Genomic DNA, 13793 nt, shown 5'->3' on the forward strand with positions numbered 1-13793 from the left:
TATTCTGACTGAAGTGATGAAGTATAGGAATAGCCTTTTATTTGAAAACAAGAAAATCATCAGTCTACTGAAATTTGTGGGGGATGAACACCAACAAAGCTCTATGAGAAGAAAATTATTTTTAGGATAGTAACCCATTGAGCTTGATACTTCTATATTTTAGATTAGCATTGGTCCACTACCAGTTGTGCCATGTAGAGTTTATTATGAAGCATTAACTATGAGGTATCAAACCCACAGTGGAAGTCTCACTACAAGTCACCAGGTGACATTGGGTTAGCCTCTCCAACTCAACTACTCTCTGCAAGATTGCCTCTCTCTGCAAATCCCTCTCTCTGCAAGATTGTGATAAGACTACTTTACACAGAGGGTGTCAAGATTGCTAAGATAAAGTACACATCACTCATTTAAGGTATTCAAAGAACTCTGCAAAGGCCAAACATCATCATTCATACTACTATAACCAATCAAATGGTGCTGTTTGCAGCAGCTAAGATTTTGGCCTTACACTTGTCTGCAATCTGGGTACAATGTGTACATTGAGTAGAGGTTTTTTCCTCACCTGTATAGCCTCATTACATCTCAGTTATTTCCACAGTGGTTTTGACAGATCATTCCTTCACTACCAAAAGCAGAGGAAACTCTTTGGTCCCTTCTCTCTTATTTTCAGTTTATTCAGTTATTTCAAATCAGCTGTTCAGTAGACCCCCTGGCCTAATCTTGAGCATTTCCAGAAAAAGGGATATCAGAAACCGAGGTCTAGAAAAGCACCTTGTCTGACATTTCCGAGAAGCATTACTGATGAGTGACTGAGCTTAGAAATCAATGTTACGAGTAATAGCACTACTACCAATTTGCCTTCTCTTCTTACAAAGGCACAACGACATTACACTTCAAAAGGTAACATAGCAGGTGGGCATTATGTTACTTTGTGCACATTAAAGATAAAGGTTCCCCTTGACAACTTTTGTCCAGTCGTGTTCGACTCTAGGGGCCGGTGCTCATCCCCGTTTCCAAGCCATAGAGCCAGCGTTTTGTCCCAAGACAATCTTCCGTGGTCACATGGCCAGTGCGACTTAGACATGGAACGCTGTTACCTTCCCACCCAGGTGGTCCCTATTTATCTACTTGCATCTGCATGCTTTCGAACCGCTAGGTTGCCAGGAGCTGGGACAAAGCGATGGGAGCTCACTACGTCGCGTGGATTCGATCTTACGACTGCTGGTCTTCTGACCCTGCAGCACAGGCTTCTGCGGTTTAACCCGCAGCGCCACCACGTCTTTTTTGCTAATCCTTCCAAGAATTTTGAACAGAATTTTGCAAGTTTTATGGCATTCTGTTATGAATCTTAAGCCGCCACAACTCCAACCTGCCAAATAATAGCATTGTAATGAGAATCTACGTTTCTTTTTCGGAAAATGTTATAGTTACAGTAATGAATTATTGCAGGGGGCTTTTCAGTAAACAATGAATTACTTGTACAAAGTAACCTCCACTCATGGCGGTAAACAATACCTTATGGTAGGGATGAAAAGATCTGTACAGTGGTGCCCCGCATGACGATGATAATCTGTCCCATTGAAATTGCTGTTTAGCGATATCGTCGTCATGCGATATCCGTTTCCTCATTGGAATGCACTGAAAACCGGTTTAATGCGTTCCAATGGGGAAAATACCTCGCCGTCCAGCGAAGATCGCCCACAGGGAAGCCATTTTGCGAGCACCAATCAGCTGTAAAAATGAATGTCCTGCGAAGCATGTGTCCGGAAAACACAGGGCAGCCATTTTGCGAAGCCGACAATCAGCTGTAAAAATCGTCGTCTTGCGAACAAACGGTTTGCGAAGCACGGACCTAATCAACTTCCTGCGAAAATCCCCCATTGTAATGACTTTTGCGAATTGTTATAGCGATCGCAGGAAGTCATTGTTATATGGATTCGTCGTTTAGCGGGTTCGTCATCTTGCGAGGTACCACTGTAATATGATTCAGTAAAGCAGATGTGTATACAGCCAACATGACGATTTACACAGACATCATGAGGAACAAGCTGTTTAAACTAGCTCTTTCAGAATACAAAGAATGGTAGAATCAAGTAGCGTAGAAAGTGCTGTAAGGATCTTGCTCTTGGTGTTCCAGAGGTGTAAGTCAGGTACTGGAATCTGAACGACCACCTGGTAAGCTTGATAGATTCTAGTAACTTTCTCATGCTGGTTTAAAGGAGCCTTACATTCCTCTTTAGGAGAAGAGTAGTTGGAAAAGGGATAAAGCCTTCCTTTGTTGGGATTGCAGGGGGCCTCTTCTCTATTAGCCACCAGCCGGATTATGGTCTGTAGTTGTGTCTCAATTAGACTGAGTCGTTCCAGTAGCAGAATTAAGCTCTCTGCAGAGATAAAGCTTACCTCGCTGAGAAGTTCAGCAGCAAAGCAGCTGGGCTTTGTGTGGGTGCCGTTTGTATGGACCTCATTAGGGCGTGTCATCCTTCTGGTTCCCTTAGTTTTGCTCGTGTCTTCGGCGTTGTTGCCTTTACTTGGAGCATTTATGGGAGGAGAGCAGTTTAAACTTTCATAAGCGGGAGGGAGGATAGTATCAAAGTTGGAATTCGTTGACCCAAGGTTCTTGCCGGGCTCTTTATCAGAGCTTACCCTGTCCTTGGAAAGGAGGAGTGTCTCCAGTTTGAGTTGTTTCTTTTTCCTTGTCGACGGCTCGTCGTCGGAGTTTGTGTGCAGGTATCTTTTCATGCCGGATGTCTTTTCAGGTCTTATTATGGCGAGGAGGACTGGACACTGTTTTCTAATACTGTAGAATCTTTCAGAGCAAGAAAGTGAAGACCATTCTATAGCCTAGTTGACGCCCAGGCTCAGTTGACGCCAGTTGACGCCAATTCCTACCCAGAATTGGTGCTTCCAACTCAGTCCAGGCCTCCCAACGGATGTATCTCTCAGAACTCCACAGAGAGTTCGGTCTCTATTGAGCACCTCGAGTGACTGCCAGCCCCTTCTACAGCCCCATCCTCCAGGTTTAAGGTGAAGATCTTGTCATGGAACATTGCCGGCTGGGGGAACAAATCATCGGATCCGGACTTTATCAACTTCCTATTACAATTTGACATCATCTGTTTACAAGAAACTTGGACCCCGAGTGGCCCTTACATTTCTCGCTTAACCTCATACCATGTGCCAGCTTTTAAACTTCACAAAATGGGCCGCCATTGTGCCGGCCTCTGTTGCTTTTTTCAACCTTCTTCACGATTCTCTGTTACTCCCTTTCCTTTTAAATCTTGTTATATCCAACCCTTTATCCTCCAAGGCGTTGATCCGTCTATCCTTTTGGTTAATGTTTACATCCCCTCTAGAGAGTTGGCAGCTCCAGCAATTTGGATGGAACTGACGACGCTTTTAGACTCCGTGTTAGTCTCCTACCCCTCAATCTCTGTAGTAATAGTCGGAGACCTTAACTCAAGATTAGGTTCTAATAATAACGAACTGGCCAAATTCCTTAATTGGGAACTTGATGAATTGACCCTGCCTGGCTCCGCTTGGAAAGAAGCTCAAAGGACAGCTCTTTTAATGAGAACGCCCGCCACTTAGCAAACCTCTGTTCTGCCTACAATCTTCACATTATTAACGGCTCACCCCAGTATCCTCACGCTGATAACTTTACCTTCCTTTCCTTCCACGGTGCCAGTGTGCTGGACTATATCCTGGTTTCTCCTGAGTTGCTGACTAGATGCAGTGATTTTTCCATTGGCGCCCGCATTGACAGCGACCACGCCTCATTATCTCTAAAAATCTCGATTTCTTCCTTACAGGAACCCAAAGATAGCCTGCCCTTTTGCTCCAAGCTTTGGCCTAAATGGTCTCCTAAAATCAGATCTGCTTTCGACCAATGGTCTCTTAGCCCTGATACGATCCTCCTTAGGAAAACAATTTGGTCCACTACATCACCATCATTAGCTGCCTCATCTTATCAGCAGATTACTCACTCCTTAGCAGAACTGCTCAGCTCTGAAGCCAAACCAAAAAATAAAGCTATACATCACATTTGGTTTGATGCCAAATGTTGGGCCACTAAACGCCTTATGCGCCGTTTATTCTCTTTATTTCAAGCCTGCAACTCACCAGAGACCAAGGCCACTTACTGCAGGTTGAGAATTATATGGCGCAGTCTCATTGACGTCAAGAAGCACAACTTTGCTTTGCGGAAATGGTGCCAGCTCCTAGAGGCCACAACATCAAAGAACAGCAAACTTTTCTGGTCACTCATCACCCACTCCTTTACGGAAGACTCTTATAAAAGCTCCCTGCCTATCTCCCCTTCTAATTGGTCAATTTACTATTCGAAAATATTTTCTTCCCAGGACCCAATTCCTATGCCAAAGAATCTTCCCTCTGAGCTCCCCCTCTGGCCACCGGTCTCTAGGGACGAGGTCCTAAAGCTCATTTATGCTCTGAAACGCGGGAAGTCTCCCGGCCCCGACGGAATCTCCAATGACCTCTTAATCAACAACGCCCAATGGTGGGCTAAGCCTCTGGCAAATTTATTCACCCTAATAGACGAACATGGCTCTATTTCAGAGGATTGGCTCACCTCTATCCTGGTTCCTATTTTTAAAAAAGGCGACCCTTCTAACCCGGGCAACTATAGACCAATCAGTTTACTCTCCACCATCGGAAAGCTATATAGTAAACATCTTCTAGTCCATCTCACTTCCTGGTCCGTTTCTATAAATCTTCCAGGACAAGAGCAAATCGGTTTTCACCCGGGTAGTTCAACACTGGACCACGCATTAACTCGCTCGTTCTTAGCAGAGAAGTATGTATATCATTTTAAAGGGAACCTGTTCGTGGCCTTTGTTGATTTGAAAGCGGCCTTCGACTCCGTCAATAGGTCCATTTTGTGGGAAAAACTAGCCGCGTGGGGAATTCCCCCACGTCTTCTCTTTTTAATACGTAAATTACACCACGCTAACTTCTGCCAAGTCCGTTTCAACTATAGTGGCTCCATCTCGGAAAAGATCCCAATTAACAGAGGAGTGAGACAGGGTTGCATCTTAGCTCCGTTCCTATTCAACCTCTTTTTAGCAGATCTACGCTCTCAGCTGCTGCTAGCCGAAAAGTCTGCTCCGATCCTAAATAAGATACCCGTTCCTCTTCTGTTATACGCGGACGACGCGGCTCTCCTTTCTATATCTAGTCTTGGTCTAAGACAACTTCTCTCCCTATTTCAATCTTACTGCTTACGCAATGATCTTGTTATTAACGCTGAGAAAACCAAGATTATGGTCTTTTCAAAATCATGGAAGCCCTTACACTGGAAAATCAATAGTCAACAGATTGAACAGGTGAGATCCTTTAAGTATCTAGGTTTACTATTCCATTTTCAGCTCAAATGGACCATACATAGAGATTCTGCAATCGCATCCACCTCATGTCTTCTTGGTGCGATATTCAAATTCACATTCAAATTCTGGCTCCGCCTTTTCTTTAAAACAGACCCAGACTCTCTTCTAGTACATCTACTTAAGGACCATTATCAATCCAAGTGGTTTACGTTATGTGAAACCAAACTTGAATCGATTGGTATACCTTTAAACTCCATCTTTAACAGCAATTTTGATCAGGCGCTCTCTCTTGTTAAAGAGAAACTATGGGAGTCCGAGTATATCCATCTGGTCTCCAGTATCAACCAAATATGCTCTCCTATCCACTATGGTATCTTCCCTACCTTTGGCTCTGGACACTTTTACTTACAGTCCCTGCTGAACCCCCTAACCAGGAGGGCTTTTATGCTAGCGCGGCTGAATATTTTTCCCTCCGAGGTCCTCAAGGGGCGATATGCCCGAGTACCCTTCGAAAAAAGAACTTGTAACCTCTGTGGATTAGAACCCGATTCAGTTTCGCATATTCTGTGTCACTGCCCCAAGTTTAGAGATCTCCGAGACCGAATTCTAGGTCCAATCATCTCAGGCTTCTCTGGTCCCCCCCCCAGCTTCTGACAGGTTTCCTCCTCCATGACTTTTCTCTGGAAACTATGACTCCAGTAGCTGAGTTCCTCGCTAAGGTGCTCACTCTTCAAACCTCAAAAAAACTAACCTAACTTCTCCTACTACTTTAATTTATTATCGGATTGTATGTTTTAACTGTTTTATGCCAATAAAGGTTGCTTTGCTTTGCTTTGCTTACAAAGAATAATAAGAAGCAGTCTTATGGACTTTGTTCAGGGTATGGCTGAACTTCCGTTTAAAGTTTGCATCTACTTTTACTGAGATCACTATCCATCGTGTGTAGAAATACAGTAGCTTGGTTCTGAACGATATTTGGCTTTGCTTCACCTTCGGTCTTCTTCTTCTTCTTTTTAATAAGCCCCTTATTACACAAAGTTCTAGCCATTTTTCAATGGCATGGAAGCGCTTTCTACAGAAGCAAAGAGAGTGCTTTGTGTTTCCACATCCTGGCAAGCAACCAATACCTTTCGTTTTGAATGGCTTGCTGCTATTGCTTTGAAAGCTCTTTACATTTCCTGTGAAAACAACCCTCCCACTATCGCCCAAGAAAAACAGGGTGGAGCAGCTATAAAACCACAGTCTGGAAAGCACTCCCTTCTCAGGACTAATTCAAAGATTGTCATGGGGACAAACTGGGACTGGGGGAAAGCTCCGTAGAAAGACATCGCTGCTGCAACAAACATTGCTTAGCAATTTCTGCATACTTCAGGCTCTATATTGCAAATACTCCCCAAAAAAATTGTACCAGCATTATACTTCACCATTCATTCATTCTTCTGAAATACAAACCTCAAAATAAAACACTTCATCAAACTGTGGATTATTTGTCTTCTTCTTAACTTTCGTCTTTTTGGCTTCCGATCTGCAGGAAGAAGAGAACAAAACAGAGCACCATTATCCCAAATAGGACCCAGGTGCATTTTGATAATGAAGCCCACTCCTTCACTTATTTTTAAATATATGCTAATTCTGGGTGTTATAATTCCACCCAACCCGGAGCTTGAAAAGCCAGATTTGGGACTGCGATGACCCGAAGCTCTTGGTCAGTACAGCCAAAAGATTAACTTTCCCAAGTTATGGTTCAATGACTTTCACAGTAAGCTTGAACGCAAACCCTGAGCTTGTGTCTATAAAAGGAAGTTATGGTCAAAGCTCACTGAGTCACAGTACTTGTCTGCAGAGCCAGTGGCCTGGGGTCTGATTTCCCACTGTGCCTCCCAGGAGAACAGCCAGTTTCGTCAAGCTGCACAGTCTCAGGGTGTCCCCAGCAAAAAGGAATGTTAAACCACTTCTATACTGAGGAAAACTCCAAGAAGGGTTGCCATAACTCAGAACTGATATGACAGCAGACAACTCTTATTAACATTCAAACGAATATATTCTACTCTTATTTGAACCAAAAGCAATCACTTTATTTCATTCAAGAATTTACATGCTGCTTTCCCCCTTTCTGTCTACATAGTGATTCACAAAAACAAGACAATAACATTTATCAAACAGGAAATCATGGCAATGAACATAAAACCGTAAAACATATTCATAAAGCCTCAAAAACATCAGGAAGAACAAAGGTGGATGCTTGTTCAGTAGAAATGTTGATGGATAAGCCGTGAATTCTTAAATACAAAATAAGAATCAACACTACGGATCCATCAAAACTGCTGGTGAATAAACAGCTTTTAACCCAGCACTCATAAGATGGCAATAGCAGAGATCTCAACTTGCCTAACAAGTACACTCAGTGCATGTAGATCTCCTTATTCCCTTGTTTTGGATAGTGGTTGGTAGTTCAAGGCTAACAGTTTCACCAATCAATATCCAAAACAAGGGAATAAGGAGATCCAATATTAAATGAACAAACCCCCTCCCCCCCAAAAAAAACCACAGGATATCCTGATTTCTTCACTACTGTACTTTAATGTTTCACTACTTAAACAAGAAAAAAAAGTACATGAATCCAAGACCCATTTTCAGTGTCACTGAATGGAAGTAGTGAACTTCTGAACAAGTCCTCAGACTGATAGGTCTCGTTAGTTGCTCGTTTTGGGTGGTGGAGAGAGATGAAGAAGTAAACAGAAGATATAAAGGAAAACAGATCCTTTGATTCATCTTAAAGAGCTTATCAGAATACTGGCACTGTCAGTCATAAGAACTCAAAATTACCCCATGAAAAGAAGTACAGTACTGATCAGGTGCCATCACATAAAGTAACATCCCATGTAGGAATTTGATATTAACCTACAATACTTTATAAGTTTCTTGTTTCATTTTTAACATATTTTTAGGAACAGATGCTTTCACACATCACTTACAACAATATCGGAAGAGGGACTGATGACCAGAATTCGGTTATCTACATATGCTGATATAATTCAGTATAATTTTCAGTTATGAACGTAAAAAAAATAGGTGCTGGTTTTTTTTTTGTGACAGATAATTCTCCACTCAAAGTTATATTGATTGAGTTATGCTGATGGGCATAACTAAAAGGATTCTGGCCAATAATTTTAATTAGAATAAGTGAACAGACAGCAAAAACTACTAACCTGTATGGTCCTGCTAAGGTAACTGTTGCATAAGGATCACACTGTCCATTCACTATGGGTAGTCCTTGGCATTCTAGAACTCTGAGTAAAGAGAGAAAAATATTACAAAATGTGACAGCGTAAGATACACTAGAAAATGCAGCAGAAATTGATACTTCGGGTTGTTTCTTTTACTTCAAGAAAGGAGATAAACAAAAGCTGTCAAGTGAATTTTCCACTTGTTGATTCTGATGGTTCAGGCGTGCAGGACTGCTTTCCAAATGAAATGACAAAAGGGGATCAACAAGGATTATGACAAGTTATTATTAATCATACAGAAAGGCAGAGTGATATGTTAAAACTTTAGTTTTGAAGAGTTTTACTCTTAAGAAGGATCAACCTTGATCTTGTTGAAGATTATTACAAACAGACGCTAACAGGACCACCTGCACTGCAGTTTCTACAATCAAGGCAAAGCAAAGGTTGCATACCAGGGTATGAGTGTGCAACCAAATATTAAGAAAAATATAGCAAAAGGTGGAACAAACATGTTGAAACAAAGTTAAAGAGGACTTTCGTCCAAAGGCTTCCAGGTGAATACGTTTTCATTTGAGAGCCTATATACACTTGTGTAATTAGTGTCACAGCAAAAGCAATCCATGAGCTTTGAGCTCAGAAGAGGTAAACTATGAGCTAATTCTTGCCGGATGCTCTGTGAATGTGGTATTAATAAAGTTTTTTCCCCCAACTTGCATTATACTCTTCCAATTCATATGTGGAAGACTGGTCAAAATCAACACATCGCTTTGCCTCCCCACATCTCTTAGTTCAAGAGATCTTCAAAGAGAGAGCCAAGTCCCCCATGTATTTGCATTCCTGTGAAAACAACCCTCCCACTGGGCTCAATGTACAAAAGGTGTAACTCAGTACATAGCATCAGTACTATGCCCTTTTTGGTTGGTTCAATACATATATTATCCCACTATAGATTTTATACTGTTTTTCAAGGCCAACCTCTGCTTTTCAGTGACAGGTTTCAATGTCTTTACAGCAGCTGCTTAACCACATTTTTAACAATATTTGAAGGCCATGAATTTGCTTATGGTATTTGAAAACACTAAGGAAACACATCTCTGGCATCTATGATTATCTCCGGGTACTACTATAGAAATGTTTACTGTATGTTTCCAGATAAGACACAGGAATTCCCTTTAGATACTGCTGAAAAGCCATGGTTGATCCCTAGTGGATTCTTGAGGTTGGGGGTCCATCTTACACTGTAAAGCATGCTTTGAAAGCATGAAAGCATGAAACTCCATGTGGGATGCTTAACAGAGGAAGTGGGGGGGGGGAAGCCCTGTCAATCATCATATTGTCCTAAGAGAGAGAGAGTCAATTCTTTACTAGCTGAACTATTATATGAGCCAATTATGAAAAGGCTCTATGCTTTTTTTAAAAAGACCACTCAGAAGGTCTCTCTATTCCCATGTGTCACTGTAAAAAGCCAGATTACAGTTTCTTAACTGAACATGTGTCAAGAATGTTAATGAATATACTAACAAAGAGATATTTAGAGGATTTACTGGCTTGGGTGAATATTTTAGGATCTACCAATAAGATCCGGATATACAGTACAGATCTATTTCTGCTTCGGTATCAGCATTTGCTAGCATAATTCTCTACTTTATGAAAGAGAAGAAGGAATAAATTGTGAATGTCTTGTGTGGTGGGGGAGGGAAAACAATCTAAGACGCAAGGAAAATGAGTGAAGCTAGAAACGGGCAGTGGTGAAAGAAACAAAAACACTGGAAGTAGGAAACATACAGTAGATACGGTAGTCATATATGCTAATGATTTCTAATAACAATTAATTTAGCAGAATATTAGAATATTGAAGAGATGGAAGGATTGGGTCTGATGAAAGACACCAAGCTTTTAATGTAACAATAAGATACGCAGAGAAGAAAAGCAAGTTATAGGCTGTGATATAAAATACCTAACCTATCATTTATTGATGGTGGTTAATCTTTTTGCTTCTCTCCATATTCAAAATCTCCTTTTATTAAGATCAACTGTGAATTCACAACAAATGCAATCTTTTGACTTCTCCAGAATTCTTCCTCCAGGTAGACAGTGACAATGGGGAGAGGGGGGAAAGCATGGTCCTTGGCCCAGAAATTGACTAGATATTTTAAGCCAAGGAAGTCTGCAACTATATCCAGCCCCAAAATGCTGAGCAGAAGTTTAATGAATCAAAGAGCCATGCAAGTATGTGGCTCCAACAAAACCACTGGGAAGAAGACTATGCTGATTTCCATTTTTGGGAAAAAGAAAGACAGAAACAACATTTGACAAATATTTTTAAACAAGTGAATTGATTCTAAAAATAAATATAATAGTAAAGGTAATAATAATAAATATAATAGTAAAGTAAATAGTCCAGAGGATGGTGCTGGGAGACAGTTGCTCTGCCCCATGGCATTTATGTCATGGGGTTCCTCAGGGCTCAATACTGTCCCCCATGCTGTTTAACATCTACATGGAACCTATGGGAGAGGTCATCAGGAGGTTTGGACTAAGAAGTCAGCAATATGCTGATGATACTCAACTCTACCTCTCGTTTTTCACCAATCCAGGTGAGGCGGTTTCTGTGCTGAACCCGTGTCTGGACCTGATAATGGACTGGATGAGGGTTAATAAATTGAATCTCAATCCAGACAAGATGGAAGTGCTGTTAGTGGGTGCTTCACCAGACAGGTTGGAGGGCCATTTCCCTGCCCTGAATGGGGTTACACTCCCCCTAAGGGACAGGGTCCGCAGCCTGGGGGTGCTCCTGGACCCCAGTCTAACACTGGAAGCCCAGGTGTACTCGGTGGACAGAGGCGCCTTCCTTCAGCTGCGGAAATTATACCGCTATGGCCCTACCTGGGCGAGCGGAGTCTCATGACAGTTACACACACACTGGCAACATCTCGCATAGATTACTGCAATGTGCTCTACGGGGGGCTGCCTTTGAAGATGGTCCGGCAACTGCAGCTGGTCCAGAATCAAACTGTGTGGCTGGTGAGTGGTGGGGCCGCTAGGGAACATATCAAGCCGATTCTGTTTAAGTTACATTGGCTACCAGTTGCTGCCCAAGTTCAATTCAAAGTGCTTGTTTTGACGTATAAATCCCTAAACGCCTTGGGCCCTGGATACCTGAAGGACCGCCTCCTTCCATATGAACCTACCCGGCAGCTAAGATCTAACCAGGGGGCCCTTTTGAAAGAGCCGTCCCTTAAGGAGATGAAAGAAAGAAAGAAAGAAAGAAAGAAAGAAAGAAAGAAAGAAAGAAAGAAAGAAAGAAAGAAAGAAAGAAAGAAAGAAAGAAAGAAAGAAAGAAAGAAAGAAAGAAAGAAAGAAAGAAAGAAAGAAAGAAAGTCTGCATTACAAACTCTAATTTACATCTCTATAAGGGAATGCTTCAGAGAGCAACACCTATGATAGGGCCATGTTATTCTAGTACTCTTACCCTCATTAATATACAGTGGTGCCCCGTATAGCGATGTTAATCCGTTCCAGGATTAACATCGCTATACGGAAACATCGTACAGCGAAATTAAAAAGCCCATTGAAACGCATTAAAACCTGGTTAATGCGTTCCAATTGACTAAAAACTGGCAGGGACAGGGTGGGTGGGGGATCCCGAAGGCTTCCAGGCAAAAGCCTGGAAGCCTTCAGGACCCCTCCACCCTGTCCCCGCCGCCCCGCGCTGCCTTTCCTAGCTGAGATCGGACTCCCAGGAGCCCGATCCAGGCTGGGGAAAGCAGCGAGGGGTGGCTGCCAGCTAAGGGGACAGGGAGGAGGGGGAATCCCGAAGGCTTCAGGACCCCTCCACCCTGTCCCCGCCGCCCCGCGCTGCCTTTCCTAGCCGAGATCGGACTCCCAGGAGCCCGATCCAGGCTGGGGAAAGCAGCGAGGGGTGGCTGCCAGCGAAGGGGACAGGGAGGAGGGGGAATCCCGAAGGCTTCAGGACTCCTCCTCCCTGTCCCCGCCGCCCCGCGCTGCCTTTCCTAGCCCAGATTGGACTCCCAGGAGCCCGATCCAGGCTGGGAAAAGCAGCGAGGGGTGGCTGCCAGCGAAGGGGACAGGGTGGGGGAGGGATCCCGAAGGCTTCAGGACTCCTCCTCCCTGTCCCCGCCGCCCCGCGCTGCCTTCCCTAGCCCAGATCGGACTCCCAGGAGCCCGATCCAGGCTGGGGAAAGCAGCGAGGGGTGGCTGCCAGCGAAGGGGACAGGGTGGGGGAGGGATCCCGAAGGCTTCAGGACTCCTCCTCCCTGTCCCCGCCGCCCCGCGCTGCCTTCCCTAGCCCAGATCGGACTCCCAGGAGCCCGATCCAGGCTGGGAAAAGCAGCGAGGGGTGGCTGCCAGCGAAGGGGACAGGGTGGGGGAGGGATCCCGAAGGCTTCAGGACTCCTCCTCCCTGTCCCCGCCGCCCCGCGCTGCCTTTCCTAGCCCAGATCGGACTCCCAGGAGCCCCATCCAGGCTGGGGAAAGCAGCGAGGGGTGGCTGCCAGCGAAGGGGACAGGGTGGGGGAGGGATCCCGCAGGCTTCAGGACTCCTCCTCCCTGTCCCCGCCGCCCCGCGCTGCCTTTCCTAGCCCAGATCGGACTCCCAGGAGCCCGATCCAGGCTGGGGAAAGCAGTGAGGGGTGGCTGCCAGCGAAGGGGACAGGGTGGGGGAGGGATCCCGAAGGCTTCAGGACTCCTCCTCCCTGTCCCCGCCGCCCCGCGCTGCCCAGCCCAGGATGCCTGACAGGCATCGGGTCTCCCCACCTTCCCCCCGCGGCTTGGATCCGGCTTGGATCCGACCCGCGGGGGCTACCCCGGGCATGGCTGGACTCTTGGGAGTCCAGCCATGGCAGGGCTAGCCCCCGCGGGTCCGATCCAAGGCGGCGGGGGGAGAGTGGGAGAGCGGGGGGATCCGGATGCCTTTCAGGCATCCCGGGCTTGTATCCCACCCGCCGCCGGTTACCCAAGGCTGGGTAACCGGCGGCGGGTGGGATACAAGCCCGGGATGCCTGACACGCATCGGATCCCCCCGCCCTCCCCCCGCGGTGGCCTCAAAAGGACCCTTCGGAAGGGTCCTTCTAAGGCCACCGCAGGCATTTTCCCCCAGCTGAGTGGCGGGAGTGCTCCTTTGGAGGCTCCCGCCGCTCAGCTGGGGGAAAATGGTGCTTACGGGGAAAACATCGCAAAGCGATTTTTCCCCATAGGCACCTTC

The 13793-nt window shown here is 45.0% G+C and overlaps 1 protein-coding gene across 10 annotated transcripts in view; it reads right to left on the reverse strand.

The window, feature by feature from the left end:
* The window catches only part of RASA3 (RAS p21 protein activator 3), a 189435-nt gene that overhangs the window by 60879 nt on the left and 114763 nt on the right, over positions 1–13793 (reverse strand). For all 10 annotated transcript variants that reach the window (XM_072994575.2, XM_078391461.1, XM_020783990.3 and 7 more), the window contains 2 exons: positions 8552–8632; positions 6795–6867 (listed from right to left, as the gene is read on the reverse strand). In XM_072994575.2, the coding sequence (XP_072850676.1) occupies positions 6795–6867; positions 8552–8632 (154 nt within the window). The remainder of the gene's footprint in view (positions 1–6794; positions 6868–8551; positions 8633–13793) is intronic.

This window comes from Pogona vitticeps, chromosome 3 (genome assembly GCF_051106095.1).
Source record: "Pogona vitticeps strain Pit_001003342236 chromosome 3, PviZW2.1, whole genome shotgun sequence".
NCBI classification, from domain to species: Eukaryota; Metazoa; Chordata; class Lepidosauria; order Squamata; family Agamidae; genus Pogona; species Pogona vitticeps.